The sequence below is a fragment of the Peromyscus leucopus genome, chromosome 4 (genome assembly GCF_004664715.2).
Source record: "Peromyscus leucopus breed LL Stock chromosome 4, UCI_PerLeu_2.1, whole genome shotgun sequence".
NCBI classification, from domain to species: domain Eukaryota; kingdom Metazoa; phylum Chordata; class Mammalia; order Rodentia; family Cricetidae; genus Peromyscus; species Peromyscus leucopus.
In genome coordinates, this window is record NC_051066.1 from 127983236 (window position 1) to 128008145 (window position 24910).

Below are 24910 nucleotides of genomic sequence, written 5' to 3' on the forward strand. Positions count from 1 at the left end.
TAAAAAGGTCTTGAAGGGCAGGTGGTGGTGGTGTCATAGCACTCAGGCGGCAGAGGCAGGTGGATCTCTGAGATTGAGGCCAACCTGGTCTACAGAGTGAGTTCCAGGACAGCCAGGGCTACACAGTGAGATCCTGTCTTTAAAGACCAGGAAGAGACAGAGAGAGAGACACACACAGAGAGACAGAGAGACAGTGACAGAGAGAGACACAGAACGAGAGAGAGAGAGAGAGAGAGAGAGAGAGAGAGAGAGAGAGAGAGAGAGAGAGAGAGATTTTGCAGAGTAAAAGTGTGAACCTTGGAATCTGGGCTAGAGAGAAGGATATGGAACCAAGAGGGGCCAATACTTATAGAAGAAAAAATTAATAACAGTGAGACTAGAGGAGCTCATCAAACAAACGCATGGGAGCATCTTCACTGGAGATCTGGGAGGTGAGGCAGTCTCTGGGGATGCCCTAACTGAGGTGGTGAAAATAGTAGCAGTGAGGTTGGAGAAGAAGCTCATCAAACAACTAGACTCACGGGAGCATCCTCACTAGGGATCTGGGAGATGAGGCAGTGTCTGTACATGACCCTCAGATGTCACTGAGCTTGGGTTTGAGTGTGTGTCCAGTTAGAAACCCGTAGGTGAGGAGCCCAAAGATCCGATTCGTCCAGTAGCATTTTGACCAAAAGATCACTGCTTTGCACAATTCAGCGAGGTAGTTCATAACCATCTCCATGAACTGTGGCCCTACCCCTGCGTCGTGCAGGCATAGCCAGCGGAGCTGCATAAGGCGACCCTGCTAAGCTCGGGGAGCCAGGTATGACCGGAGGATAAGCCCTTGGTAAGCGAAAGACTGCGTATAACCTTGGAACTTGGCAGTGTCCAGCCTCGTGAGTTCAGTATTTTCTTTTCACAACTATTTCACAGATAATAAAAGCAAAAGCAGTGACAAGATGTGGCCCAGCATGCACGCACAACAAAGTTCTAAGACTCCATCCTCCGCACCTGTTTTCCACTGTCAAGCCGCATGCGCGCGCCCCAGCCCCGCCCATACCAAGACGTGGGTCACGTGGGGGCGTGGCTGTCTGCGCGCCTGCGCGTCGCAGGCCGACGGAGACCAGCCTGCCCCGGCCGAACTGGGATTACACCGCGGTGGGAGCCGCGCCTCAGGCTCCGCCGCCAGCCGGGGCTCGGGCTGGGGCCCGGGCCCCCGGGGATGGCCCTCCGGTCCTCAAAGGGCGACGGCTCCGCGGGCAGCTGGAACCGCGGCACCGGGAAGGCAGGTACGGAGGGCGACGGGCGAGGGCCGCGCAGCGGCCGGGGCCTGAGGGGGGCGGCGGCGGATGAGGAACCGGGCCTCGCCCCAGCCGCCGCCCGCCACGTCCGCAGAGCCGGCTGGCTGCCTTTGGTAGGCGGCTGCCGGAGCTCCGGCCTCCACGCTGCACTCGTGACCCTAAAATTCTCCTCTGCACGCGCACACACACAAACTCGGGCAAAGTCGCCACTGTCCGATTCCAGAAACTCCCGCCGGTGAGACTTCACCCCACACTCCCTCCTGCTCAGCTACTCTCTGGCCCTCCCCTCGGCCACCTATGCTGGTGTTCTGTTGTGTACAAAGCAGTGCTGTTTTCTGTACTCTGCCGTCTAAATCGTTTCTGTGAAGTCTTGGTTCTGTTGTGCGTGTGTTCTGGAATGCAATTCCCATATGGTGGCTGCTTGTTGGTAAGAATTCCCGTACCAGGTGAGCTGATCCGAAGGCGCTGTTCCACTTGCGTCCTCTGACAGGTGGTGCGCATGTTAGAACCGACCCTGTTATCCCCCCCATATGTTTGGATGATGCTCCCAGATTCCACGGCTTGTTTCTCCAGACTCAATTTCTGTTACTCCTTTTCTCATCTGATAACTGGCCGCCATTGAGGCTCAGTCTGTGAGCCACTTTCCTGGGCTCTTTGGTATTTGTAACAACCTTGGCTTGTGGCTGTGTGGCATCTGTCTTGACGGCATAATAGCCAGTGTGCGCCAGTGTGCCTGTGACATGGGTCGCGTGACCTGTTGCAGTGCAGCTGTGTTTTGGTTGCAAAACTTCAGGCCCTCCAAGCTTGTCTGGCTGGAAAGGGAATTCAGAGGATCTTTCTTAGTTTAGATTGGTTTCAAATATATTGGTGACCAAATTACTAATGCTAAAAGTTATCTTTTGTAGAGCTCATGGCCAGATTGGTGTGCTCTGTTTTTCTCCATTCAGTTAAGTATTCTTTCTTTGAAGAGGGCAGGAAGTGCTTGAAGCTGGACCAAGGGCCCCGAGCTACACGGCCAGGGCCTTTTTACAGTTACTTTCGGAAAGGATCTTGATGATTTACCCAGGAACTTACTATCTTCCTGCTTCAATCTATCTTTATGTTAGTACTTAATGAATTCCTAATAGTTTAGTTATGTTTTGTAGAAATGAATTAGTACTATCAAAGAAAAAGGGAACTTGGGCTGATTTTCTTTTAACAAGAATTTTACCATGAATATAAGATTTTCATGGTCCACTGTCCATGGTTTATACAGACATGGTGCTCAAATGTATTTTTTCTTTTCCCTTTTCTTTTTAATTTATTGTTGTTGTTGTTGGCAGGGTGTGTTTTTTTTAAGGCTTCGTCTCACTGTGTAACCCTGGCTGTCCTGGAACTCACTCTGTAGACCAGGCTGGCCTCCAACTCAGAGACCCACCTGCCTCTTACAGGGACTCATAGATTCCAGGCTGGCCTTGAACTTACTTTGTAGCAGAGAATAGCATTGACTGTATCTTCTGCCTCTACCTCCATGGTATTAGGTACAGGCATGCACTGCCACACCTATTAATACTATTATTTTTCTTGTCTGTGTTTTTCCAGTATATGTGCTGTGGAACCAAGCACAGTACTACATTTTTTTGTTTGGTTGGATTTGGGAAACAGGGTCTCAATATGTAGCCTTAACTGGCCTGGAACTCCTTTGTACACCAGATTGGTCTCAAGAAAGCTTTACCGTCTTTTAAGCAGAAGTTAGATTGGATTTTAAAATGTTTCACCAGAACCACAAAATGTTTCATCAGAACCACAAAAATGTTTCACCAGAACCACAAAAACCAAACCAGAATAATATTCCTATAAAATGTTAGCACTGCCTAGGCATAGTAGTCCACATCTTTTATCCCAGCACTCTGGAGGCAGAGACAGGCAGATCTCTGTGAGTTTGAGGCCAGCCTTGTCTACATAGAGAGTTCTTGGTCAGCCATAGCTACACAGTGAGACCCTGTCTCAAAAACAGAGTAGGTAGGGGTTAGGGTTATAGCTTAGTAGGCAGTTGCTTGCCTACAGTATGTGAAGCCTGTGGTTCATTCTCCAGTAACAGGAAGGGAGAAGAAAAATCTTCTGCTTCAGTGGCCCTTTTAAAATAAGCATGTTGGGGGTAGGGGTTTAGCTCAGTACTAGCACACATTTATCTGCCATGCACAAGGCCCTAGGCTCCAGCCCCAGTGCCATGAAAAAAAAGAAAAATCACTGGAGAGCAGGCCAAAGGAGTGCCGTTATCATCTCTCTCTTTGGTTGAATCAATTACTTTTCAGGCATCTGGGGTTTATTTATAGTAGTTGTAATATTTTGTAAAAGACCTCGGACAATCATTTTATTTCATCATGGTGATGATAGCCAAGTCCTCTTCCATAAAGGAATTTGGTAGCTATCAGCTTAGGAGCATATGATACACCTTTCCTCTGAGTGAAGCATAAAGAAATCATTAATTGAATTTACCTTAAAATAAAACAGACAGTAGGCATGCATTTCAGTCTTTCTCCCATTAAAGAAAGGGTAACTTGACTTTTCTCTTTGTAGGATAAATAGGACGTTTGTGAATCAGTTGTCCAGTGTGACCCTGATGCTCTATTGTGTAGGCTGGCCGTTGGCCTCACTGTGCGGTTTATACACTACTAGCTCACTTGAGTTCTCTGACTTGTTTTTTCTTTCTTATTACAATGATATGCCATACATTGGGCTCAGGACAGAATGTGTAGGGGTGGCATATGTAAAAAAAAAAATGACTTCCTCATCCGCCACCAAGCTTTAAGCTTGTGACTACTGAGTATATATGGAGGTCAGAGGACAGCTCCCATGAGTCACTTCTTCTGCCACCTTGCGAGATCTTGGAATAGAACTTGGGTCATCTGGCTTGTATGCAAGTGCCTTTTCCCATTGAGCTATCTCACTGGCCCTGCCAACCTTACTTACTGGGAGGTTAAGGTTAAGGAAGGCAGTATCCAAGTGGCCAGACAGTTCTCCAAATCCACATTTGCGTACTCTTCTCAGGGAAACCAGAAAATCTACAAAGTTGTTTGGCACCCTGCAGTGAGCCACACCGTGGTGTGGGAAAAAGTAATGCCACTTACTATGGGGCAGTTTTCCCCAGACGAGCAGAAACTGAGGTAAATGATTTATTCGACTACACATGTAGTTTTTGAGTTCCACATAGTCAAAATTGAGGGTTAGCCAGGTTCAGTGGGCATACCTTTAATCCCAGCACTCAGGGTCAGAGGTAGGCAGAACTGAGTTCCAGGACAGCCAGGAGTAGTGAGACCCTGTCTCAAAAACAACAGCCAGACATGGTATCTCGTGCCTTTGATCTCAGGACTCAGGAAGCAGGGTTCAAGGCCAGCCTGGTCTACAGAGCAAGTTCCATAACAGCCTGTTGTGGGTACCGTTTTATATAAATAAAACATGGAGAGAAGCCCTCCAGCTACAACAGCCAGAACTACAAAGAGAGACCCTGTCTTAAAAAACAAAAAATAGCAAAAAGCTGAAAACATCAGGGAGAAGTAAGTATTGGAACCATGTTGCTGGGGGGCTTCTCTCCAGGTTCCACCAAGCCCCGCAGTCCCACAATCCACGTATAAAATAATCACTCAGACGCTTATATCACTTATAAACTGTATGGCCATGGCAGGCTTCTTGCTAACTGTTTTTATATCTTAAATTAACCCATTTCTATAAATCTATACCTTGCCACATGGCTGGTGGCTTACCGGCGTCTTTACATGCTGCTTGTCCTGGCGGTGGCTGCAGTGTCTCTCCCTCCTTCTTCCTGTTTCCCCAATTCTCCTCTCTCCTTGTCCTGCCTATACTTCCTGTCTGGTCACTGGCCATCAGTGTTTTATTTATATAGAACGATATCCACAGCAGAACCATGCTTTGGTTTAGAATTAGTTAACTCATGGCTGTGTCTTTGCCTAGACCCCTTGGGAATCCAGGAGATTGCAAACTATGTTCTTTCCCAACATCACTGAATACTCACTGGGAATGGGCAGAAACATGGCTTTTTGGTACTCTTGGCAAAGGGTCAACAGAACTTGGAAGTGACCTTGGGACTGTGACCTTAGTGCTCTTCTTCCCTGTGGTGTGTGGAGTGTGCAAGGGTACCTGCTGCCAAAGTTTTACATGGCGCTTATATTGTGCTTACTGTTGGAAACTATTTCAGCTCCTGCTGAGTTTCCTGATCAGCCTGTGCTGCTGAGGTCACACAGCATGCGGAGCTCTTGTGGTAGGTAGGGGTACTTGTGAAATATGCATAGGCCCCGAGTTCATCCCCAGCACTGCAAGAAAAAATTTCTTAAAAAAAAGTTGCTTATTCTTCTTGATCCTCATGGAAAGCATGCAGACTTGTTTTCAAAGGATGCATGTAGCCCTACAGGGAAAGCCCAGGCTGCCTGCAGAAAGAACCCAGCCCAAAGGTTCCACTTCCCCACTCCAGTTGTAACTTCCTCTGCTCTCTCCCTGTGCCTGTTTCTTGGCCATGATGTTTTGTTTACATGACATGTCTTTGCTCACACTCTTTCCTCTGCCAGGAGTGCTTTGCCTTTGACATACTCTTCAGTGTGCTAGTTTTCAGGAGATTTCAGAATCAATTCATGGCAAAGCCTTTCCTCATTACCTTAGAAATAGTCTATCCTCTGTCATCCTTCAGGGTTTTCAAATACCCTATGTAATAACTGTGTCCCTTCCTGCTGTGAGCTGCTCAGGAGCTATAAGGGAACCATGGTTCATCCTTCACCTCGGTGTTCGTACAGACCCATTAAATGATGGACTTCCTAAGAGAATGGGAGCCATGGAGGGAGGCACAGCTGAGGCAAGAGAAACATACCTCAGAAACATTTGCCTGAGGTCCTTTACTGAGAGAAGAGCCTGGTTGTTTTATTTCTAGGTACAGGAGCCATTTAATGTAACATCCTACCGGGCCAGTCTTGAGAGTGAAGAGAAGATTTTGAATTTACTCTGAGAAGTTATGCTCAGAGGCTAGACTTATACCAGGAAAATCTCAGACACTGGTCCTCCTCTCGTGTTACTAGGGACAATAGCCAACAGTCTAGCAAGAGAACAGGGTTACCTAGGCCAGAGATCACTGTGTCATCTTCCTGCCTGACCTCCAATAGCACGTGACTCCAAAGCTCTGGTTGTGTGGCTCACGTGTCATAGCTCACACAGGTAGGTCACCAGGACTCTTAACTCCAGTTGGTGTTAATAACGCCACCTTTGTCATGAACACCGTTGTAGACTATTGTCTCAGAATAGGACATTATTGAGGTCATCTGTTCAGTAACTCTTCCAGAATCTAAGATACTGTGTGATACTGTCACTTAAGTCAACCTCCCTTCTTCTGGGGGTGTCCACCTTACATGAACCCTAGTATCTAGTATCTGTTTTCTAGGTGTGTGTATGCCTATGTAGGTTGGCCTGACCTACTGTAGTCTCTTTGAACTCTTGGCTTTACTGTCTACATGCAAGTTTTCTTGACAATTATAGTGTACTGCCTTGTGACATTTGGTGCTTTTGTGTTAAAATTCTGAACAGTTTTTATTTTCTCAGTGCTGCAGGTAACCATAAAATCTGAGAAGTGTTGTCTGCTGTTTATAAAAGTAGACGTTCCACTTGAGAACCAAGAGGCTTTGTACTATTGAAATGGGAAAACTAAGACAGACAGCAGTCTCAGATGCTCATCCTTACTTTCTAAAAACTAATTTTTGAGGCAGAGGCAGGCAAATCTCTGCAAGTTTGAGACCAGCCTAGTCTATATAGTAAGTTCCTCGCCAACCTGTAATCACTGAGATCCTGTCTTAAAAAAAGAGTTGAGCCGGGCATGGTGGTGCATGTCTTTAATCCCAGCATTTGGGAGGCAAGCAGGTAGATCTCTTTGAGTTCAAGGCCAGCCTGGTCTATAAAGTGAGTTCCAGGATAGCCAGGGCTTCACAGAGAAACCCTGTCTTGAATTCTCCCCCTCCTCATAAAAATTCATTTTTGTTTTGTTTTGTTTTTTAAAATAGGATCTTATAGCCCAGGCTGGCCTTGAACATGCTATGTAGAAGAAAGAGGTTGGCTTTGAACTTGGGATACTTACTCCTGAGTCTGCCTCCCAAGTGCTGGGAATAATGGTACACTCCATTGTACCTAGCTTCTAAAAGAATATTTCAGCATTATAAACTGGCTGTAAATAGCATACTCTTCTTACATATGAATGTGAGCTACTCTGTGGCTGGGATGTAGGTCAGTTGGTAGGGTGCTAGGAAGCCCTGGCTTCAGTCCACTGCACTGCATAAAGTCAGGTATGACAGCACAGGCCTCTCTTGCAGCACTCAGGAGGCAGAGGCAGGAGGATCAGAAGTTAGGTCATGGTTATTGTTGGCTTCATGGAGAGCAAAAGACAGCTGCTAGAAAGATGGCACAGGAGTTAAGAGCACTTCATGCAGAGGGCCTGGATTCAGTTCCCAGCACACACGTGGCTGCTCACAACTATCCTTAACTCCAGTTCAGGGGATCCGAAACTTTTTCTGACTCCACTGGCCCCAGGCTTTGATGAGGTGCTCACACAGACATGCAGACAAAACACAAATATACAGAAAAACAAAACAAAACAAAAACACTTTCTGATTGCCAAAGATGAATGTGGCTTCAATTTTTTTTTTTTTTTTTTTTTTTTTTTTATGTGTATGAGTGCTTACCTTCATATATGTGTATCTGGTGCCTGCAGAGGCCAGAAGAGGGTGTTGGATCCCCTGGAACTAGTTGCAGGTAGTTGCGAGCTGCCTGATGTGGGTGCTAGGAACTGAGCTGGGCCCTCTGGAATACATTATCCACTTTTAACTGCCAAGCCATCTCTCCAGACCAGAATGTGGCTTTTGGCATTCTGTTCGCTTTCGTACAATGTCACAGCCTCTTGAACCACCAGACACGATAGGAACCTACACTCCTTTGACATTTGGCCTTTGAAAATGTCTCCCTGCATTTCTGGTGTTTTACTAGTTCTGTTAGCTTGCGGCTGGAGACTTGCATATGGTTTTGTTAAAATGTAGAGTTAAACATTTTTTTTTTCAGTGTTAGGGGTTGAACCCAGTACTTCTAATATGCTAGGCAGGTCCTCTACCACTGTACTACTCAACTCAAGAAGAACACTTCCGTTGAGACACCTGTGTTCTGAAGTTTGAACAGGAAAACATTGACAATAGCTTCTACTTAATGAATACTTCTTAAAACTATAATTCCTTGCTACTTATTTGGGGTCCACATTTTGCAACAAATATGTGTAGTTTGTAGAAGAAGCAAGCATGAGGATCCACGTTGTCTGAGAGGAGGCACCTGAGTTACATCAAACCAAATTAGAAGACAGGGACCTGAAGCAGAAGACTGCACGTGCTAAATGTGTGTTTCATCCTCTGCACACACACTGTTTATCTGTTTGTTTCTTAGACTTTAATGCCAAAAGGAAAAAGAAGGTGGCGGAAATACACCAGGCCCTGAACAGTGATCCCACCGACGTGGCCGCTCTCCGACGAATGGCTATCAGTGAAGGAGGCCTCCTGACTGATGAGATCAGGTGCCAAGTATGGCCCAAGCTCCTCAATGTCAACTCCAATGAGCCAGCACCTGAGTCAAGTAAGAGAGTAAAAGCCTGGGGTGGGGTGTTTTAACTAGGGATTAAAATATTGTCTAGCTAGAGGAGTTTATTGAAAATGCCTATTTTAGGGGGCTAGAAAAATGGCTCAGCAGTTAAGAACTGTTTTTTTTTTTTTTTTTCAAGACAGGGTTTCTCTGTGTAGTTTTGGTGCCTGTCCTGGAGCTCACTCTGTAGACCAGGCTGGCCTCAAACTCACAGAGATCCACCTGGCCCTGCCTCCCGAGTGCTGGGATTAAAGGTGTGCGCCACCACTGTGGCTGCTGGCCTCACTATTGCTTTTGCAGAGAACCTGGGTTCAGTTCCCAACACACATATGGCAGCTAACAACCTTTTGTGCCTCCAGTTTTAGGAGATTTGGTGTCCCCTCTGGCCTCTGAGGGCACTACAGAAATGCTAAGATTCCTTGGAGTTCCAGAATTCTTTAATTCTGCTAGAAGCTCTTCCTTAACTAATCTGTAAGCCATGCAGTTAAGGGAGTTCTGAGAGCAACTGAGAACAAGTGTTAGAGCCAGTGCCCACCCTGCCACCTCTGTGTGCTGGGTGCACCAGGGCTTCTCTTGTTCATTTGGCAAATCTTGGTGCCCCTGGGATGTGCCACATCCTGGATGTGATTAAAATGACTCATGTGCTAAATAGTTTGATGATGTGGTGCCAAGTGGATGCTGGGTTGCCACTTGTTACCAATGTTACAGATGTTTGAAACTGGCTGCCTGGGAGCAGTGGGCTTTGGGTTAGAAGGGCAGTCCTGTGCTGTGTCCTGGATTGTCATTCCAAACTGCCCCTGTCTGATGTTAAGATGAAGGGTGTGTGTGTGTGTGTGTGTGTGTGTGGTGTGAGCATATAAATCTTGCACAGGCTCCTCTGATAGCTTTCTGTGTAGATTGTAAGGAAAATCAACACTTACACAGCACTTGGCTTGAGGTGAAGGAAATACATGTTTATATCTGTAAACCATCTCTCCAGCTCAGTCAATAAGAGCATTTGCCTAGCATGTACAAAGTTCAATTCTAGCACTGTATAAAACTAGTTGCGTGGCACATGCCTATAATCCTAGTACTGGGTGGTAGCATCAGGAGGATCAAGGGTTTAAGGTCACACCTTTAATCCCAGCACCCAGGAGACAGATTGGTGGATCTCTGTGAGTTTGAGGACAGCCTAGTCTACATAGTGAGTTCCAGGACAGCCAGGGGCTACATAGGGAAACCCTGTCTTGAAAAACCAAAAAAAAAAAAAAAAAGAGTTCGAGTTCAAGGTCAGGGCTGGAGACATGTCTCAGTGGTTAGGATCACTGGCTGGCTGCTCTTCTATATGATTCAGGTTCCATTCTCGGTGCTAACATGTCAGCTAACAATTGTCTTTAACTCAAATTCCAGGGGATCTGACACCCACTTCTGGCCTTCTTGGGCATTGCATATATGCAGTGTATAGACATATATACAGGTAAAACACCCATCCATACATTTGAAATGAAAATAAATCCTTTTTTGTTTGTTTTTGTTTTATGAGACAGGGTTTCACTCTGTAGCACTGGCTGTCCTGGGAACTCACTCTGTAGACCAGGCTGGTCTCGAACTCAGAGATTCACCTGCTTCTGCCTCCCAAGTTCTGGGATTAAAAGGATATGCCACCATTACCCGGCTAAAATTAAATCCTTAAAATACACACACACACATACACACACACACACACACACACACACACACACACACACACACACACTTTGTAGGTGTGGTGTGGTGTGTGTGTATATATATATATGCACACACTTTGTAGGTGCAGTATATTGTGTATATATACATACACACTTTGTAGGTGCAGTGATATATATATATATATACACACACACTTTGTGCAGTGATATATATATATATACATATACACACACACACATACATATACATACTTTTCAGGTGCAGTGTGATGTACACACACACACACACACTTTTCAGGTGCAGTGTGGTGTTTTAATGTGCAGTTGTTTGTTAGCATTCAGTGTAGTTTCACTCCAGAACCACTTCCATGCCCATATCTTCAGATGCTCAAAGCCCTGCATGTAGAGTTACAGTGCTTGTGTGCTGAGCACAAACTGTGCCATGTTCATAATTCCAGTCAGTTCTCATGGTAACCTGAGAGGTGCATGGACAAGAACAACCTCACTTTACAGGTGGGGCAGTTTCTTGTGAGGACAGTGGCAGTGCACAGTAGCCAGGACCTCTTGACCTTTTTGTCCCCTCCCATCCTTCCTTACGTTGCTCAGGACAGTCTCTTCCCACCCTGTGCTCATCAGACTTGCATGTAACAGTTGTGTTTAGAACAAACTAGAGCTTACCTACTATCTTTTTGTTTTTAGTGGCAGTGGGCATCAAATTCAGGGCCTTGCATGTGCTAGGCAAGCACTCTACCGTTAAACTGTGTCCCTAGCCTCCCTCCTTTTAGTATTCCCCATCCTTTTGTGGTTTTTCATTCTCTTTTTACATTTTTATTTTGGATGGGGTCTTGCGGAGTAGCCTGGGTTGGCTTCAACCTGAGGCAGTCCTCTGCCGCAGTCTCCCAAGGACAGGAATTACAAGTGTAAGCCAGCACTGCACCTGACCGAGGAGCTGGGCTTCTGCCTTGACCTGGTGCTCAGATCCAGGTGTTACATTCTAAGTGATGTCCTCTTGAGGAAAAGGCTGCTCTGTGTGTCCTTTAGGTCTCAACTGTGACACAGAAAGCAGTTTCTGTTACTGTTTGCTTGCTCTGTGGTGCTGGGCCTAAACTCTGGCATCAAGCTTGCTAGGTTAACTCTCTGCCACTGAACTATACTGGAAGCCCCAGAAGAATTGACTCCTGCTCTGGTTCCCCAGACCTCTTTGTAATAATACCATGTTCCTCTCTCTCTGATAGGGAAGGATCTTCGACACATGAGCAAGGATTACCAGCAAGTGCTGCTAGATGTCAGGCGGTCTCTTCGGCGCTTCCCTCCTGGTGAGCAGATTTCCTGACTTACCACATCTGGAGTGAGGCTTTCCATCCCTTTGCATCACCTTACTGTGTTGATGATTGCCAAGGTTGGGTTGTTTCCTTCCTAGCAACCAAACACACATGTAGACCCTGCTCTCACGCACTCCAGTGGGTCCCCTCACTGTGAAGTCCTTGTGGCGAGTAAGAGAAACAACTCTCGCATCCTTGGCTGCCCTTGTGCCCTGGAGGAGCTTTGTAGGGATTGGCAGAGCAAGGGGTCTGGCTTTGGAGAGCAGGTTGGTTTGGAATTGTGCCCTAATGGGAACTATTAATATTTTCATTTGTGTTACCTCACATCTGTGGTTCCTGGGCCCCTTGTGATGGATGGAGGGTTCCTTTCCCTGCATGTTTGTAGAGTATGTTTCTGAAATTGCTTCTTGCTTTCCAGGACAAGAAAATGACTATACTTTCTGTTTTCATAATGGAAGGAATTGGGTAGCAAACCTCATCTGTATAATCTAGCTTTCTTCTCATGTAACTCTACCTGACTTCGGAAGAGATAGGGGCGCCTCTAACCCTTTTGTCATACTTAGCTGAAGCAAGCTCTGGTTGGGACACGTGTATTACAGGCCTTCTGCCCTACTTGGATCTTTTCTTCCTGGGAGGCTCATGAGGCTCCCACAGGCTGGTAGCCAGTCAGCGTGGTTATGATACAACTTATCCCATGGCCCAGTCCCTTGTCCTGCCCTGCTGGTCCGGTTGAGGTGACATAGGGCCGGTACCTCCCTGTTTTCCCGTGTCCTTTACTCATTGCATTTATGTCACTGGCTTGTGACTTCCTGCACGATGGCTCCTCCTTGGCATTTTAAACCCTTTGCATTCATGTCCTCTGGACTAGCCTGACCAATCTTAAACCAGAAATTCAATCAGGCTGTAGCTCTTGCTCTCGCTGCTTTCATGGTTTCACTTAATTCTTGGTTTTCTTTATTTTCCTTGTTTATCTTTACAGTGTACCTCTTTTGAGAAGGTGGAATTAATATGGGCAAGGAGTGACCTTTGCTCTTACCTTGAACCTTTATTGTTTAGTTTAATGTGGGTCTTTATCTTGCTGTTTTCTCTCATAAATCCTGCTTTTAACTGAAAGCTAAGCTAAGAGCATAAGAAATCTGTGCTTAGTGATATTCTTCTAAAATATGTCATGAGATCAAGGCTTGATATTCTTTACTTCCCCTAAGTGATTACCTCAGTTATTTTTATTTACAGCTCATTCTTGGAACTCAAAATTAACATCATTGCGCATGGGGTCTCAGAGATACCAAGCAGTTCGGCCTTCCAGTTTACACTGACCTGCTGCTGTGCACCATCCTTGTGGAAACCTTTGTGGCAGGCCACACCATCTCCTGTCAGCTTTCCACAAGGCCATGTGTGTACCTCAGTCAGTGTGCATCTCCCAGTGCGCTCGTTCATTTTTCAAACAGACTAAGGCAGAACTCTGCTGAGCAGCCAAGATTATTGCCAGTGACCATTTTCTCCAGTTCATACAATTGCAAAAATTGGAGTTTTCTGGATCGATTTTTAGTAGAGGAATTGGAACAGATTTGATAGCCCTCCAAACAACAGCATCTTTGGTTTCTTTGGTGGCATGGTTTTTAATTCCCTTAACAGAGCCTTGGGGTTCAAGATCACTTTCAGATCCAGGGGTACCTTGTAAATACAGAGTTTGAACTCTCCAGCCTTCTTGACTTTGGGTGACCAAGGTACACGGGCTGAGTATGGCCTTATCCCCTTTGAGCTCTGACTATAGGAAGAACAGATTTATGATTCTTTATCAAAACAAATGCACCAAAGAACCACACTGTCGTGGCTTACTGGCCCTATACTCCAGAGGTTTCTTGATCTGGTGCCTCTGCTTCCAGCTGAGACCATCTTAGAACATTGGCTTTGGCTTAGAGAAGAATACAACAGATTTAATTTTCATATAATTCCTTACACAATTTCATTCTAAGAAGTAGGGCAAAGAAATCTCTAGATACTTTTCTGCTGATCTCCTGTAGAGTCACACATCACCACATCAATTGCCTGTTCCTTTCTTTTGATACATACACAGGTAATTTTGTTTCTGAACTATTTAAAAAGCCATTGCAGCCCTTTTGTCCAAAATATCTATTCCACAGAATAGTTCATCTTTCACCATTTATTTTTATCACAAAAAGAAGTACAGATTCATGGATTTGCTGCTCAAGTCCTCTTTTGAGCCTCCTTCACTGTCAACAGTTTCTTTGTGTACACGGCAAGCCTGTTACTCTGTCCCTTTCTGCTTATTTTGCTTTGTCTGGTGTTTCCTCAGGAGGTTCAGGGTCATGTCTGTGATACTGGTGACAGGAGAGCCACTGAAGTGCCGAGCTCGTGGCAGTGTGGCACCTTGGAGGCATGTGCAGTCTTTCTCCATGATTGACCGTGCTGACTGTAAGGTTTTAGTTAGGTATTTGCCAGGGGCCCCTTCTATGTGGCTTTGCCTGTGTCAGGTGCCAGCAGCAATATTTTTCAAGGATTGCCAACTTTTTTGTAATTCATTGTCTGTTAGTGGACGCTTTTCTCTGAAAATCATTGCTGGCCTAGTCTGCTGTCACTAGGCTCCTCGCCAATTCAGATGCATCTCCTCTCCCCAGGCATGCCAGATGAGCAGAGAGAAGGGCTTCAGGAAGAACTGATCGACATCATCCTCCTCATCTTGGATCGAAACCCTCAGCTCCACTACTACCAGGGCTACCATGATATAGTGGTCACTTTTCTGCTGGTGGTGGGCGAGAGGCTGGCAACATCTCTGGTAGAAAAATTATCTACTCACCACCTCAGGTACCTGTGCATCTGATTTTGTGCCAGCCTCCTCAGAATAGTCAGATGTCTGAATATTTAGAGCCCACTCCATTCACCAGCCCTAACCTGAATGTTGGACCTGACCAAGTACATTGACTGGATTATCTTCCCATAGGGATTTCATGGATCCCACAATGGACAACACCAAGCACATCCTAAATTATCTGATGCCCATCATTGACCAAGTGAACCCAGAACTCCATGACTTCATGCAGAGGTAAGTCTATATTTGTGTATATACGAGACACACATGGCAGCCCAGTGCCATGCTCTTTTGGCTTTTTGTTTCTTCACAAATCTAGCTTGTTTGCATCATCATATTAATGGTTAGTGTTAAATTCTTCAGGCTTCTTTCTGTCCTTTAGAGGTCTGACCAGTTCAGGCCTGTCCACGGTCTTGGAGAACTTACTGGATACTGTGCTTTTGAGGGCATGTAGGGATGATAGCTCATGGCTTGAGGAGCTTGAATCTGGTGGGTATATCATAAATTCTTAGCAGAGTAAGGCAAAAGCTACATGTGGTGCCACATGCCTGTGGTGAAGCACTAGCAAGCTAAAGACAGGAGGATCAGAGAGTTCGAGGTCAGGGGCTAAAGAGACGGTTCAGTGGTTAAGGGCCCTTGGTGGTCGTGAAGAGGACCAGAATTTCAGTTCCCAGCACCTACATTAGATAGCTCATAACTGCCTGTTTCTCCAGCTCCGGGGAATCCAACACCTTCTGGCTTCTATAGGCACCTATACATGTATGTAGTAACACATAGACACATACAAATATAAAAGTAAAATTTTATTTTTACTAAGTATTTATTCATTCGTTCATTCGTTTGTTTGTTTGTTTATCTTATTTATTTATTTTGAGACAGGGTTTCTTTGCATAGTTTGGCTGTTCTTAGAACTAGCTCTGTAGACCAGGCTGGCCTCAAACTCATGGAGATCCACCTGCCTCTGCCTCTGAGTACTGGGATTGAAGGCATGCACCACCACCACCCAGCTTTATTTTTATTTCTTGAGACAGAGTCTTACTATGTAGTCTGGACCAGTCTGGAACTCATATGATGATCCTCTGCTTCCTAAGTGCAGGGATTAAAGGCATGTGCCACCATACCCAGTGGTAAAAAATAAATTTCTATAAAATAATACAAAGAATTCTAGGCCAGCCTTGGCTATGTAATGAGTTTGAAACCAATCTGAGATACACAAAAACCTATATTTAAAACAAAAAACAAACAAACAAAAAACAAGCTGGGTGGTATGGTGTACACCAGTGAGAGAGGCAGGCAGATCTCTGAGTTTGAGGCCAACCTGGTCTACATAGTGAGTTCCAAGCCAGTCAAGGCTACATAGTGATACCCTGTCTCAAAAAAAGGAAAAAACATTAAAAAGCAAAACAAAACAGAAGGGCCTGGAAAACTGGCTAGAATGCTTACTGTTCTTTTATAGGACCCAGGTTCAGTTCTTGGCACTGGATCAGGTGCTTCACAGCTGCTCTTAACTGCACTTCCAGGAGGCCCAACATGCTCTGGCCTCCACAGGTACCTGTGTGGGATTCATAAACACACACAGCCTCACACACATGTGTAAAGATAATAAATAAATCCTTTTTAAGATTTACTTTAATGTGTACGTGTACTTTGCCTGTACATATATAAGTGCATTGCCTCTATGCCTGGTGCTCGAGGAGGCCAGAAAGAGAGCACTGGATCTGCTGGAACTGGGATCACAGATGGTTCTGAGTGGACAGTTAGGAGCTGCTCAGTGTGTATGCCGGCAACTGAACCCGGGTCCTTAGCAACAGCATCGAGTGCTCCTAACTGCTGAGCATCTCTCTGGCCCCACAGCTGAGTTTTTTGGGGGTTTTGTTTTGTTTTTTTGAGCCCTGGTCTCACTGTTTTGTTGATGTAACCAACGGTCTTATTAAATAAGAAACACAGAAACAATGTAAAAGAGAAAGCCTAGAGGCCAGAGCTCAGAGCTAAAATCTCACCCTTCCTCCTCTGTCCCAGCTTCCCGAAAGAGAACTATTTCCTGTGTGTAAGTCGATTTTCCAGTCATTCTGCCTTCTCATTGGTTGTAAACCCAAACACGTGACTGCCTCGTCACTGTATGAATGTACAGCCCCCTAGGTCTTAAAGGCATATGTCTCCAATGCTGGCTGTATCCCTGAACACACAGAGATCTATGGGATTAAAGGCGTGTGCCACCACCGCCACACTCTGTCTATGGCTCTAATAGCTCTGACCCCCGGGCAACTTTTATTTATTAACATACAATCAAAATCACATTTCAGTACAATTAGAATACCACATTTCCCCTTTTCTATTTTAATAAAAAGAAAAAAAAAGCAAAAGGTTATAACTAACAAAAGAAAAACTATATACAAAAGTACAATAACTATATACAATATATACAAGTAATAAATACCTAAACAGGTATTTGACAAATCAGAGAAAATAATTCCATTATCTATCCTATTTTGGTAAATCCAAGATGTATCTAATGCATTTTCTATCCTAATTAATTTTCAACTATAACTAACTAATCTTCAACCATAACTAACTAATCTTCAACTCCCTCAGAGACCCAAGAAGGGAATAATATTAGCTAACAAAAATAAAAAACAGGTGTAGCAGGAATCTTAAAAGTTCTTATTAATAAAATCAAACCTGAGGCGAGTTATTGGGGTCCATGCTGGTAGATCAGAGAGACAGAGCAAGCCACAGCTATCTCACCTTGCCGGATCCTCAGCTGGTCTTGTCTCCTCAGACTGGAGGCCTCTGAGTCCTCATCCCAATGGCTCTCAGCTGAACTGCTGCTCGAAAGCCTGAATGCTTAACCAGCCAAATGCCTAACCAGCCAAAATGCTTAACCAGCCAAAACCTTCTAGTTTCTGGTTCTCACGCCTTATATATCTTTCTACTTTCTACCACCACTCCTTGGGATTAAAGGCTGGCTTTCTGGGATTAAAGGCGTGTCACCATGCTTGGCTGTTTCCAATGTGGCCTTGAACTCACAGAGATCCAGAGGGATTTCTATCTCTGGAATGCTAGGATTAAAGGTGTGAGTGCCACCATTTTCTAGCCTTTGTATCTAGTGGCTGTCTGTTCTCTGACCCCAGATAAATTTATTAGAATACACAATATTTTGGGGGACACAATACCCCCACATCTCCTCTCTTTTTGTCTAAAATTAAAAAAGCTTATAACTAATACAAGAAAAACTATCTTCAATAAGTATATGCAATATACATTCAAGATTACATTAACAATGTCTAGTCCATTAACATCTGACAGATCCAGACAAAAAAAACTCCATTATATATATTAACAATGTCCGGTCCAGTAACATCTGATAAACTCAGACCAAGAAATTTTCATTACTTATCTTATTTAAAACAAGTAGTTCCTTTTTAAAAGTAGATTCCATAATCTCCCTTTTTATCTTATCATATCCATATTCTTTCTCTTTTCTTTTCATAATAGATTCAGTAGTCTACCTTTTGTCATTTTTATATCTTCCCCTTTTTCTTCAGTGTAGATTCAATGATCTACCTATTTATCCTATTATTTCTTTACCTTTTTTCTCAGAGTAGATTCAATGATCTATCTCATATCTATATTCTCTTTTTCTTTTCGCTTTCTAGGGGTGAAGATATCTTTAGGGAATCTTGAAAAGAAAATTTTTGGGTTAATCGTCAAGTCCTGTATCATTTGTCCATTCTCTGCATAAAAGGAAAGTTCAGGGCTTGTTTCAAGTCCTTGTTCGAGTAGTCTGTCAGGCTGTATCATCTCAGCTAGTCCTCTCGAAATTGTCCTGACCAGTTTGTAGTCCAAAGTCGATTTTTCCATGGTGTTAATCGGCTTAATGGCTTTATCATAGTCCATGTGGAATCATCATTGTAGGATCTTGTCATCTTTTTGAAGATTTCAAAGTCACTGTTAGGCATGGTCATGGTTTCCTGCGGCTTTTTTTTTTTTTTTTTTTTTTTTTTTGCCTCCTCTGTGGTTTGGAGCAATCACAGTCTGATAAATGTCTGTCTCTAGGAACCATGAACATTCAACCCTAGAACAGAAAATCTTCACAGCAGTTTCTCCCCACCATTTGTCTTGCCAAACTTTTTCAAACTGACCTTTGCCGATGCTTTCTTGTAACACGATGGTCCTGGCAATTCTTCTCTGAACCAGCAGCAGTAAACCCTTTGTTCCAGGTAGCAGCATCACCGCAGTCACCAACATGATGAGAAGGAGCTGGCAACGTGGAGCAGTAGCCACTGCTTCCATGGTCCCACCACTGTTTGTGGCTCAGTCCAGGCCAAAGCTTCCTAGGCCGGCGTCAAACTCGGGATCCTACTGCCTCTGTCTCCTTCAGCAAATCTTACCGGTGCGCGCCACCACAACCGGCTGAGTGTAGCTTGGGCCTGAGCTCGGGCTCACAAGGCCACAGGCAAACAGCTTTTTCATGAATTCGTAACACGAACGTTGGGCGCCAGATGTAGTAGGAATCTTAAAAGTTCTTATTAATAAAATCAAACCCGAGCTGAGTTATTGGGGTCCATGCTAGTAGATCAGAGAGACAGGACAAGCCACAGCTATCTCACCTTGCCAATTCCTTAGCTGGTCTTGTCTCCTCAGACTGGAGGCCTCTGAGTCCTCATCCTGATGGCTCTCAGCTGAACTGCTGCTGGAAAGCCTGAAGCTTAACCAGCCACATGCTTAACCAGCCAAAAGCTTAACCAGCCAAATGCCTCTAGTTTCTGGTCCTCACGCCTTATATAGCTTTCTATTTTCTACCACCACTCCCTGGGATTAAAGGCTGGCTTTCTGGGATTAAAGGCGTGTCACCATGCTTGGCTGTTTCCAATGTGGCCTTGAACTCACAGAGATCCAGAGGGATTTCTATCTCTGGAATGCTAGGATTAAAGGTGTGAGTGCCACCATTTTCTAGCCTTTGTATCTAGTGGCTGTCTGTTCTCTGACCCCAGATAAATTTATTAGAATACACAATATTTTGGGGGACACAATACCCCCACAAACAGGAAGTGCATGCAAGCAACTTCCAAAAAATTTGTGAGTTGACAGAAACAGCTAGCTGCCTGGGCAGTCACCTGAGGTTTCTCTGCAGTGTTGGGGCATCATCTTCAGCCTATAGGCTTAGTGTATCTGACAGACTCATTTGTAAAGTAGGATGTCCACAAGGTCAACAGTTCAACCTCACATTGGGTGAGAGCAGTCCACGTACCAGAAACACCTGAATTCCACTAGTGTCCTGTCATGATTCAGGATTTTAAATTCTGGAAATTGTTGATAGTTTTTTAATTCAGCTGTTCATTCTTCTTGGCTGTGTATATATGGCTTCATCTCAGCATCCCCTTCTTCTCCACATCCCTCTATTAAATGCCAGTCTACTTACTGGGCAAAGAACTGCCCTTGCCTTGACGGCTGACAGTACAAATGCAATGCTGTCCTTTCTGGACAAGCAGGACACAAGGAAAGCGACCACTGTACTCTGCCAAGACAGGGTAAGATGGTCTCTCAGAATTCCTGCTTCTGAAAATGGTCTGTCAAATACTCTAGGCCTGTAGCCAGTTTGAATGCACCAACAATGCTAAGAAACATTAGGTGACTGTTCAGGCTGCCAGCTGTCTTGGTCTACTCTTGCAAGATTCCCGAAAGTTGCTTGCATCCATCTACCATTTCTCAGGTATCATTATGTTCCTTCTCAGGTCTTTGATGTAGTTGAAAACTAGATAGTTGTAATTTCCTCAGTTATGATAAAAGATAAGTTAGATATAAAACCTTAAACTCACAAATATAAGATAGATAGGACATCTTCTTTAATATTGTAACCATAATTCTTGCTCGGTAATTGTTTTGTTATATGTAATTTTACCATGTTAAAGTTAAAACCTTCCTTTTTAAAAAAAGAAAAAAAGGGGAAGTGCTGTGGATATTGCTCTATATAAATAAAACACTGATGGCCAGTGACCAGACAGGAAGTAGGTTGCCAGGCAGGAAGTAGGTGGGACAAGGAGAGAGGAGAATTCTGGGAAGCGGAAGGCTGAGGGGAGAGACACTGCAGCCACCGCCAGGACAAGCAGCATGTAAAGACTCTGGTAAGCCACCAGCCACGTGGCAAGGTATAGATTTATAAAAATGGGTTAATTTAAGAGAAAAGAACAGTTAGCAAGAAGCCTGCCATGGCCATACAGTTTATAAGTGATATAAGCGTCTGAGTGATTATTTTATAAGTGGACTGCGGGACTGCGGGGCTTGGGGAACCTGGAGAGAAGCCCTCCAGCAACACTGTTTAGCTATGACTATCCTAGAACTCACTATGTAGATAAGACTGGCCTTGAACTCAACAGGAGAGATCCTCCTGCCTGCCTCTGTGTTCTGTGTGCCACCATGTCCGACTGACGGATTTTCTAAGCCTGAGAACATATGCCTATGTCAGCAGGAAACCACAGTGCAGTTCTCTGAGAGAGCTGCCCCTTGTGAGGTGGAGGCTTGTTGCACATTAGAAGAACAGAGGTGAGGGAGCTGGGACACTTCAGTATTGCTGTCACGTGTTGTCTGTTTTTCTGATGCTAAGGATCGAACCCAGGACCTTTTACGTGCTAGGCAAGCACTCTGCCAATGAGCTCCTTCCCCAGCCATCGTTGTACTCTTCTGTTTGTTTTGTTTTTAGAGACAGGGGTTCTCTGTAAAGCCCTGGCTGTCCTGGAACTTGCTCTGTAGGCAAGGCTGGCTTCAAACCCAGAGATCTGCCTGCCTCTGCCCTACAACCCTCAGTGCTGAAATTAAAGGCATGTGCCACCATGTTGTGCAATTAAGATTTTGTGGGGTTTGTTGTTGTTGTTGTTTAGATTTTATGTGCATTGGTGTTTTGCCTGCATTCATATCTGTGTGAGGGTATTAGATCCTTGGAACTGGAGTTATAGACAGTTTTAAGCTGCCATATGGGTGCTGGGAATTAAACCCAGTCCTCTGGAAGAGCAGCCAGTGATCTTAACCACTGGGCCATCTCTCCAGCCCCAAGATGTGTTTTTTAAGAAGAAGCTAGTGTGGTGGCACACACCTTTAATCCCGGGGGGGGGGGGGGGGGGGGACGACACGGGACACGGACAGACGGACAGGGGACACAAGGGCAGATCTCTTGAGTTCAAGGCCAGCTTGGTCTACCCTGGTCTACAGAGCTAGTTCCAGGATAGCCAGGACTACACAGAGAAATCCTGTCTCAAAAAACCAAAAATAAATAAAATTTAAAATATATATATATTTATATATAGAGAGAGGATGTTGAGTTCCTAAATAGCATAATTTTTCAAGAAGTATATTTTCTGTATACTTCTTCCTCATTAGCTCTTGAGAACAAAGACAGAGAAAGGGATGGGATGAGCTGGTGGGGCACCTAACATCTGGATTTTCTTTGCTCCTAGTGCTGAGGTGGGGACCATCTTTGCCCTCAGCTGGCTCATCACCTGGTTTGGGCACGTCCTGTCGGACTTCAGGCACGTTGTGCGGTTATACGACTTTTTCCTGGCCTGCCACCCACTCATGCCCATTTACTTTGCAGCTGTGGTAGGTACCACTGTTACCCATCCAGCTTGATCAGTGTTCTTGAAGGGGACAGATAGCAGTTCCCCAGCTGGTGACCGACTTCCCAGTCTAAGAAGTTTTAGGAGATGTTGGTTAAGCAGCTATTCTCACTTTGAGACTTCTGACCCTTCAAAGCACCAGAGTGTCGTGCGACTGTTAGAGGCCCTGTGACACCTGGAGCAGTTTGCCTGGTGGACATCACAGGTGACAGTTCAGTCTGCCGCAAGTCAGTGCAAGGCTTCAGGAAGGGAGAGAGGTCTGGGATTAGGCTTCAAAGAGGGGTGGCTTATGGAAGAGTGTGGGGCTCCTTCCCAAGTGCTGAGTGGAATGGAGAGTGGCCTTCAGCAGCTATGAACGTGAGCACTCCTGTCAGGGAGATGTCTAAAGGAAACAAGATGGCTGTCAGGCTGTTCTAAAGCTCCTCAGAGTCTCCTGTAGCACTTTTCTTCTTCCTAAAAGAGTGTCAGTTTGTGAGGTCTGGAAATGGGGAGAGCTTGGTGCACACTTGAACAGACAGGTATTCTGGGAGGACTTGCTAGAATTGGTCAGTCTTTCACATTATAGGTGGAGTGGGATATAGCATTTGCCAAACCTTTGGGCTGAGCACTGTCTTTTACAAAGAGTTAGATCTGTGTGTAAAGAAAGGCAAGTACCCAGGTCCTGTGCCTCTGTGTCTGATTCAAAGCCTGCCTTTGCCAGATTGTGCTGTACCGGGAGCAGGAAGTCCTGGACTGTGACTGTGACATGGCCTCTGTCCACCACCTGTTGTCCCAGATCCCTCAGGACCTGCCCTATGAGACACTCATCAGCAGAGCCGGAGACCTCTTTGTTCAGTTTCCCCCTTCGGAACTTGCAAGGGAGGCGGCTGCGCAGCAGGAGGCTGAAAGGTGAGGTGGGGGAGGCGCTGCTGCAGCAGGGCAGTGGAAGCCAGCGGAGGGAGGGAGGGAGGGAGGGAGGGAGAGGGAGGGAGGGAGGGAGGAGGGAGGGCCGGCCTGTCTGGAGGGTCTGCGGTTCAGGTGTTTGCCGAGATCTACACTGGAGCAGATTCTGCACTACAGGCCATAGAGGTCCGTGTCATGAAGAGCTTGCTGAGCAGTGGCCTGCTCTGCAGCAGCTCGCTCAGTGTCTCCTGCCTTTCTCTACCACCTTCTGCTCCCATCCACAGAACGGCAGCCTCTACTTTCAAAGACTTTGAGCTGGCCTCAGCGCAGCAGAGGCCAGACATGGTGCTGCGGCAGCGGTTTCGGGGACTTCTGCGGCCTGAGGCTCGTACGAAAGATGTCCTGACCAAACCAAGGACCAACCGCTTTGTGAAACTGGCAGTGATGGGGCTCACAGTGGCACTTGGAGCGGCGGCACTGGCGGTGGTGAAGAGTGCCCTGGAGTGGGCCCCCAAGTTCCAGCTGCAGCTGTTCCCCTAAACTCAGCCCAAGGAGCCACTTCCTCACCCAGTGCACCAAGCTCTCCCCATTTCCAGAAAGGCGCAGAGGGTGGAAATGCTGTGATTAAAGGGTTTCTGTCAGGGGTGTTCTGTTCTGCCACCCTTGGCAGCTTGTCTTGTGGTTTGGGTGGCAGAGCTGCCCGACACGGCTCAGTGGACCTGAGTGCTCTCTAACTGTTGGAAGTGGCTCTGCAGCACCTGGCTACCCAGCTCACTGCCTAGAAGAAAGTTGGGCCCAGAGATGCCCTCCTCCCAGCACCCCATGTCCTATGTATCCTAGACAAAGAGGCAAGGGCTGCTGACACAGTCCAGCCTTGGGATGAGAGCAAGGGGAGGGATCGATAGCCTGGGAGCCCCCTGGTCAGAGTCAGAGACAGACATGAGCTGGGTTCAAGTTAAATTTCATGATCCCGGCCTAGAGTTCCTAGCAGGGGAGTGTTAATTCCCCTGGATGATGTTGCCTGGGTCTCCCTGTTCTTTCTCTACAAACCACGTGACATTACCTGTAAAGACATTTTTAATACTATTTTTATGACTGTATACTACACCTAACATAGCAACTATTCTCACTTTAAAAAAAAAATTACTTGTGTGTGTGTGTGTGTGGGTGGGTGGTGTGTGTGTGTGTGGGTGGGTGTGTGTGTGTGTGTGTGTGGGTGCCCACAGAGGCCAGAAGTGGGCTTCAGATTTCCTGGAGTCTGGTGTGGGTGCTGAGATCTAAAGGCCGGTCCTCTAGTAAAGCCGAAGCAGTAACTTAACTGTGGAGCTGTCTCCAGCCTCCTCTCTCATAGTTCCTTCATGAGAGAAGCTATCAGCGATGAGCTTGTACTGGGCTAACATTTATTTTTCCCTTTTTTGGAGGGGAATGGAATCCAGGGCCTTGTACTTGTGAGGCAAGTGTTCTACCACTGAATAAATAGCACCAGACTTTAGTAGTTTTTATTTTTGAGACAGGGTCTACCTAGGTTACCCAGGATGGCCTTGAACTTTTGATCCTCCTGCCTCAGCTCCTGATTATCTGGGATGACAGGATTGCACCTGAGATGCGTTCCCTGCTCAGTTTAGCCAAAGTTGCTTTGTGAACAGCCCCATGCCCTACAGTGCCACTTCCT

At 45.7% G+C, this 24910-nt stretch overlaps 1 protein-coding gene across 2 annotated transcripts; it reads left to right on the forward strand.

Annotated features, from left to right (window-relative positions):
- The first annotated feature begins 1076 nt into the window (after positions 1-1076).
- On the forward strand, positions 1077-24345 carry Tbc1d20 (TBC1 domain family member 20). Of its 2 annotated transcripts, none has more exons than XM_028887442.2 (8): positions 1077-1268; positions 8736-8921; positions 11830-11910; positions 14556-14742; positions 14879-14980; positions 22198-22339; positions 23132-23244; positions 23523-24345. In XM_028887442.2, the coding sequence occupies exons 1-8, from the start codon at positions 1202-1204 to the stop codon at positions 23776-23778; spliced, it is 1134 nt and encodes a 377-aa protein (XP_028743275.1). In that variant the 5' UTR covers positions 1077-1201; the 3' UTR covers positions 23779-24345. The 2 variants fall into 2 exon arrangements, with proteins under 2 accessions (XP_028743275.1, XP_028743274.1); XM_028887441.2 differs by having other exon boundaries at positions 1078-1268; positions 23057-23244.
- Positions 24346-24910: the final 565 nt, after the last annotated feature.